General features: G+C 41.8%; 1 protein-coding gene across 1 annotated transcript in view; it reads right to left on the reverse strand.

Annotated features, from left to right (window-relative positions):
• The window catches only part of tmtops.2.S (multiple tissue opsin, gene 2 S homeolog), an 81,977-nt gene extending 74,723 nt beyond the window's left edge, over positions 1-7,254 (reverse strand). The window contains exon 1 of the mRNA XM_018265858.2: positions 6,724-7,254. Coding sequence (XP_018121347.1) covers positions 6,724-7,087 — 364 coding nt within the window. The 5' untranslated portion in view covers positions 7,088-7,254. The remainder of the gene's footprint in view (positions 1-6,723) is intronic.
• Between the last annotated feature and the right edge of the window lie 615 nt (positions 7,255-7,869).

Here is a 7,869-nt window from a genome sequence, read left to right on the forward strand (position 1 = left end):
TCCTTTGACAATGGGAGGTCAGATTTTCTACACTGTGATCACTAAAAAGGTCAAACAATTGCTATGTGTTTGAGGAGCTGAAATTACCAATCTAAAATCTGTTCAATATAGGTAATGCAACCAATTCTGCCCTGTGAAATCATGTGGATGTTAAGGTCCCTTTAAGAAACAGGCACTGATTGAACTTATTGCTAAACAGATATTTTGATGAAACCAGCAATGAATGGTTAATTCATGTTAAGTATGAGCTGCTGTAGGAAAAACAGTGGTTTGTGCCATTGTGATAAGCTTTTAATCAGACAAGTTGTTATTTTACAAACACAGAGTATAAAAGTCGCAGCTGCAGAAGTGGCGAGGGATAATGCATGGGTAATTCATGGGGATGGCTAAATGACTAAGATAGATCTAACATTATCCCAAGCATAAAAGAAGGGCAATGCCAAGGTCTGGCTCTCTTTCTTCCTATTCATTGACATTCCTCATTCGAGGTGACTTTTGCTGTCACAGTAATGATCCAACTTGGGTTTTTTATTTTTCACTTTCTCTTTGATCTCATTCAATGGGCAAACTCAAGCACATACACAATACACGGACAACCTCCTCTCTGACCTTTTCTTCATTTGAAAAGCAAAAGAAATATCTTCTGTTAAAATCTACTCCTTTATTTTCTAATGCAAACCTCAATGACTCCAGACTACCCTCCTCTCATTTGATTCTAATTGAGCTTGATAGTTTGCTTTGGCAAGTCATATTTGTCTATCTTGTGTGTTATAATCTATTGCTGTCAGTGCCTCTGGCAATCAATCTACTATCATCCTGCTTTTATATAAACCCACATTCAAATGCTACTTCTCAAAGTACAAAGCACAGGTGTGGGAAGACTACTTACTTAATGTATGTAGATCCAAATTACTCCTTCTCTGGAAAACCCCAGGTCCTGAGCATTCTGGATAACAGGTCATTTCCTGTAATAGCTTCACAGTTTTCCACCTACTGTGTACTCCATACTCATCTGTACTTGTCTCTTTGAAACTGTGCTACTTTCTCACTTTCTCAGCATGTTCTCCCTTTTTTGTTCAGTAAAGAACTTCTAAGATGGGAATAAATGTTGAGTTCTCCAGTGAGTCAATCTAATTCAAAATGTACACATGCTTATATAGCACTATGACATTGTCTGCCAGAAGCGTCACTAGAGGGGGGCGGGCCCTGGTGCATGACACACAGCCGAGCCCGCCCCCCTCCGAACGGCCGCATTTGGCCGCATTTGCGCGGTCTGCCGGGGGGCCCTGGCCCGCTTGCACCCCCTGCTCCCCCGGTAGTTCCGCCACTGTTGTCTGCCACATTGGAGCACTCATTTTAGCAAAATAATGTAATGCTTTCAGTACCCAGATTTTGGTGCCATCTACTCTCTGTCCAGTCTGCAGTGGTGTAAAGCTGTAAGGGGATAATTCCCAAACACATCAGGGGGAATGTAATTAAAAGTTGCAAGCATTATTTAAAATGGCATCTTAAGCACTGCTCTCAATGTAAAATCAGTCACTGGCGAACATTACTTTGCACATTTTAGCTAAGCAAAGCTTTAGCATTAACACCTGCTCTGGAGTTTTGTTAAATATTCTGGTGCAAAAAAGGTCAAAGAAGGACGCAAACGTCCTTGCACTAGCGAAACATATTACATTCCCCCATAGACTTCTTTTAAGAGTAATTATTAGCAACCAATCAGAAGTTATAGTGAGGTTTTTTTTTTAGACAGTTAAGCAATAATTTGAGCAGGGCCGGATTTACATAGTGGGCGCCCCTAGGCACACTGCCGTTCGTTGCCCCCTTTCATCATCTGGACTGGAGCAATACGGATCGGTGCACGGGAAATTTATTGTAGCTCCAGCACATCCCCAGTGTTTTTGAATTAATCTGGGTGTGGTTCGGCAGCATGCCGCCCCCTTAAAATGCTGCGCCCTAGGCCCGGGCCTAGGTGGCCTTTCCACAAATCCAGGCCTGAATTTGAGGAAAGACCTTTAAATAAATCTCTGTGTGATTATTGTATATTCACAGCCAACAATAAATCGATTATTTAAAGCAGTAACACTGTTGGATAACATGCAGGATTGTGGCATGTTAAATCCCCCAGAGGCACAGGTTCCAAATACTTTCCCCTTCTCCTTTCTGCCTAATGCAGATAATAAAATATACTGTCAAATGACTATATCTTATAGGTCGTAACAGTGCATTCACTGCTGTGAGTAAGAAGATAGGAAACAAGGAAAAAAGGACCGCTACTACTCCCCACAGGTACTCTTCCAGGTGCTCTGTCAAGCAGTATCCGACTGCTAAACATACAATAGGTTCAGGAACAAATAGACGGCACTTCTGGAAAAGATTTATTGCTGCTGTATATCCTGACGCGTTTCGGGAATTAATCCCTTAGTCATAGGTAACAGTGCATACCAAACAGCCACATTTTATACAAAAAATAACAGTGACCCCTAGTGGGTACTCAATAAAAACATATTATTTTTTTATTTAAATATCTCTAAAACGTCTTGCGTGGTAATACTGTTAAAAAAGTTAAAAACCCAAACAAACTGTAAATATACATTTCTTGTGTATCACGGTCTAATTCGGTTTGACGTTGATTTAAGGTCATGAAGAGGAGGGGGAGGGGGGGAGGGAGAGGGGAGGGGATGGGAGAAAAGTGAGAGATGGAAGACAGGTAGAGATTAGCTTCTACTCAGCTCTGGACCTTATAAAGGTGACAAGTCTAGTATAGATAACTAATATCGTGTTTAGAGTTAAGACCATTAGGAATTCTGGTATCCAATTTGAGAATCCAGAAGGCCTCTCTAAGATTTAATCCATGGATAACATCCCCTCCCCTATTGGGTATTTTTACTTTTTCGATTACCTTGACTTTTAGGTCCCTGATGCCACCCAGTGAGCATGTCTTAAAAGGCAACTTGCGACAAAACATGCGAATAGTTCGCGAACGTCGCGAACCCCATAGACTTCAATGGGAAGGCGAATTTTAAAAGCTAGAAAAGACATTTCTGGCCAGAAAAATGATTTTAAAGTTGTTTAAAGGGTGCAACGACCTGGACAGTGGCATGCCAGAGGGGGATCAAGGGCAAAAATGTATCTGAAAAATCCATTGTTGACACAGCGCTGCGTTTTGTGCTGTAAAGGGCAGAAATCACACTACGTCACTCAGGTGATGTTTCTGGACACGGAATGTGAAAAAGCTCACACAGCTAGGTGGCACTTGGTTAAAGACTGGGCAAACAATGCCTGCAAGGGCAACGTATACACTACAGCAGTGGATACGGAATATATTATTGCTGCTTGGAAAACGTCACTCAGGTGGTGTTTCTGGAGACGGTATTATTATTGATATTTAGACAGAATGTGAAAAAGCTCACACAGCTAGGTGGCAGTTGTTTGAAGAACACACTGGGCAAACAAATTGAAACAATGCCTGCAAGGTCAACGTATACACTACAGCAGTGGATACGGAATATATTATTGCTGCTTGGAAAACGTCACTCAGGTGGTGTTTCTGGAGACGGTATTAGTATTGATATTTAGACAGAATGTGAACAAGCTCACACAGCTAGGTGGCACTTGGTTAAAGACTGGGCAAATAATGCCTGCAAGGTCAACGTATACACTACAGCCGTTGGATACGGAATATATTATTGCTGCTTGAAAAACGTCACTCGGGTGGTGTTTCTGGAGACGGTATTATTATTGATATTTAGACAGCTAGGTGGCAGTTGTTTGAAGAACAGATGCAGATGAGAGATCAGCAGCAGGACAGCTGCCCACAGCAGCTACATACAGAGCACTGCAGTAGAAGGTAGATTACTAGCCAGCAAAGCTACCTAACCTAAAATGTCCCTCAAATCCCTGCAGAGTTCTGTCCCTACAATACAGAGCAGTATCAAGTAGATTACTAGCCAGCAAAGTTACTATCAACTGTCCCTCAAATCACTAACAGCTCTCTCCCTACACTAGCTCTTCCAAGCACACACAGGCAGAATGAAAAAACTCTGCAGGGCTTCAGTTTATATATGGAAGGGGAGTGGTCCAGGGGGTGTGGGGGTGGTCCAGGAGGGAGAGCTTCCTGATTGGCTGCCATGTATCTGCTGGTCTGGGGTGAGAGGGCAAAAATAAGCGCCAGCTAAGGCGAACCCAAATTGGCGAATGTCGCGCGACGTTCGCGAACATTCGCCGAACGCGAATAGTCGATGTTCGCGCGAATTAGTTCGCGGGCGAACAGTCCGCGACATCCCTAACCCTGACATAATAAACATAAACTGAGCATAGGAATAAAGAGAGGAATGGCACACCTCACTTACATTACAACTGAGTCCTGGCTGCCAGATTGGTACCTGAAACATGATTTATATAGCCAAAATATAGCTCTAGGCAGGGCACTGTTAAAAAAAAGAGGTGAAACAACATTTATCCCCAAAACATTCTACCATCATAGGCATTGTCAAAGGCAAAACAAAAAAAGTCCCTCTGAAGGTAACCTGAGTTGTTCAAAATGTGTTGGAGAACAATGTTGTTTTAATAAAGTTTAACTCTATTCTTCGTTAGGACTGCAGGAGTACAGATAACAATATTCCATCATTTGTTTGAAGACTATGCTATTTTGTGTAACTTTTTAGACAGTGTGTGAAGCACAAGCAGTGCCTTTGGAGTGTCCGATAAATAAATTCTGCATGTTTGGAAGCACCAAAAACATCTAATGTTTCATGTTTCATGTGTATACACAAAATTTGCTGTGTGCGCGTTATTTTGTTGAATTTGTAAGTGTCACAACTTTCTGGGTGTGTGTGTTTGTAAACGTGCACATTCCTTGTTTCCTTCCAGTAGTGCAAAGTTTCTGGATAGTTACACTGCAAATCAGTGGGGTCAGGAAGTGTATCTCCCTGGCATTGTGTACTCATCTACCTGTGCAACTGTGAAAGTATTCATACAAATGCACTAAGCTTAGACACCATGGGGCAGATTTACTATAGAGGTAAGTGGCTAACGCTAGCGGCTTTTTACCAGCGTTGCAACCCGCAGCCGCCAATTCGCTAGTGAACGGGACAGTCGCTAGTGGTGATTCATACCCCGACTTTTCGCTTTTCGGCAATGGACGTTACTCCAATAATTCACTAAAATGCGAATTTTACTGAACGTTACCTCTTTCGCCAGAGTTGCCTTTGCCCCTCAGACCAATCGAAGTGCTATAAAGCAGCTAGATCTTCCTCAATCTTCTGTCACTTACATCATATCCAGTGAGCCGAAAATTTTAATTTTTTTGAAGCGGAATTGCCTGCTAAAGTCCTGACTTAAACTTTTTTTGGCTGACAAACTTTTTTTGGGTAACCAGTTTTCTCCAGACATTTTATAATATATGGAACATTAATTTTACAGTGGGCTCATGTGTAGGGCATTATATTAACTCTCTTGTCTTTATTAAGGTTCCTTGGAGATGTATAAGAAAAAGTGGTAACTTCAAGCATTTGCACCAACATTTATGATAAAGACCTTCATACACCTTTAAATTACCAGCCGCATGCAAATTGACATACGTGCAAGATCACTAGCGAATTTCCTATAGGCACAAAGGAACGCTGGCGCATCTTTGCTATAAAATGCTCGTACTGCCGAAGTAACGCTAGAGAAAACTCACCAGCATTAGGCGCCCAGGGTGCAACTTCGCATATTAGTGAATTAGCGTAGTGGTAGCGAAGTGGTGTGATGTGTGCGAAGCGGACGCTGGCGACAATTCGCCCTTTAGTAAATCTGCCCCCATGTGTCTCTTTCCTTACTCTCTGGAAGTTGAATAAGTAAGTTATATAAGTTTAGGTGGTGCTTTTAGCATTTTGGCATATTTTCTTTATCTGTCTTAAAGGGCAAGTCAACCCCAAAATAAAAATTTGCCTAATAAAAGAAAACATAATTCTAAGCAACTTTCCAATATAGATTCATTAAAAATGTCCAGTACTTTTAAAGTTATTTGTAAAAAAAAAAAAAAAAGCAGCATTTGCTTAACGCTGGCTTGTTACGTTTTACTTGTTACTTTTTAAACAATTTTGCTAAAGTCTTGGTTCCCCAGCAAAGTCAGGTCTGTTAATCAGCTGCCTTGTCTTACATTGTATCAACAGTCTGAGCCATCAAGGCAGAGAATAGAAAGGGACCGACAAACGCTGCTTTCAATACTAATACATATACAAATAAATTGAAAACCATAGAAAATATGTAATGAATGTATATTGCAAAGTTGCTTAGAATGATGTTTTCTTTTATCAGGTTGGGGTTGACTTGCCCTTTACATTTCTTTCAGTTAAAGAACGTTTAAAGATCTCCAAACTCTGTACTCCAAAGTATTTATTCTGTGACATTAATATTATGTAAATCCCCAGCTATAGCAAAATCCATTCATCCTGAGTCAAACAACCCACATAGTGCAGCTGTATATCTTAGCAATTGCCCCTCTAACCTGTAAAACCTTCACAAGACCAGTCTCTGCCACTGTGCCTTTATTTGTATTATTTCCACTGCCAAGCACAATGTACACTCAGCACTACACACACAAATGCCTGCATGCCTGATGAGTTATTGTATGCAGTTCCCTGCCTCGTGGTCTTGTTCCGTGCATGCTGTGGCTTGCGCTCTCTTGGGAAAGCACATCATGAATAAGTAAAATTGATTAAATATAGGGAAACTCACCAAAAAGCGTGTTGATGAATCCATACCAGATGCAGCCAGTTTCTCCTATGAGCCAGCGTCCCTGTGTGCTGGCTGCAAAGCTGAATGGTGTCCCAAGGATGCAGACCATCAGGTCACTCAGAGAGATGTTCATCAGGAGCAAGTTAATTGGGGAGCGCAGGGCTTTGTATTGGCAAAAAAGTATCAGCACCAGAAGGTTATTGAAAAAACCCAAACTTCCAATAACTCCTAGGAACACTGCTACCAGCAGGTGGCCAGTTGGGGACAAGTTTGGGTGGTTTTCTGGCCCATACTGCTGAATGCTACTCCTGCAGGTGACACTGCTGCTGTCACTGCAACTGGGGCTTGAGCTGTGAAAAGCCATGTGTACAGTGACAGGAGCCTGCTGTGTGATATAAACAAGGGCTTCTCATACACACTCTAGCATGCTGCTTTATTTATTTACTTCTTCCTGGGATTGTTACAGGACTTCAGGGCTCAGAAGGGTTAAGGCAGCTGAGAGAGCAGAGCAGGCTCTGGTCTATGCAAGGTTCCGGCTCCACCATGTGGCCATTTGAAAGCTGCATCTGCTCTGCCTTTTTATGTGCTGCATTTAAAGGGGGTGCGGCATGCACCTCTCAGGGGGACACTCGTCTAGCAGATGGGGCTGAGCTAAGACCAGGTGGGAGTAAGGATGCTGGCAACAATAGATCCAGATGTACAATCCCCTCTATCCCTTACATCTTGTACTTGCACTGTCTAAAAGCTGCAGAACTCAAAATTTTAATTCAAGTTGAAAACTTGCATTCATTTAGAGCTTTTTTTGGCATGTACTGGATTAATTCATTTTGAACCATTATCACAGCAATGTGCTACTAATGACCAATGTAGAAAGGGATGCCCGATCCAGTATCTCATAGCTGCTTATATCCTACCAATCCCTTGCATTGCTGTAGGGGATGCCTGGGGCTTCAATCTTTGCAGGGAGTCCCCTGCTGGGATAAGGATATTAATAGCTCAGAGGATAATATTGCGTTGATATTTTGAGTATATCTATGAAAGAATTCAGCCAAAGAAGAGATGCTTGGAGTTGTAGTTAAGCAGCTAATGGGTGATTGTAGGTAGCATACCACCTGCTTTATATATATATATATATATATATATATA

The sequence above is a fragment of the Xenopus laevis genome, chromosome 5S (assembly GCF_017654675.1).
Source record: "Xenopus laevis strain J_2021 chromosome 5S, Xenopus_laevis_v10.1, whole genome shotgun sequence".
Classification (NCBI taxonomy): Eukaryota; Metazoa; Chordata; class Amphibia; order Anura; family Pipidae; genus Xenopus; species Xenopus laevis.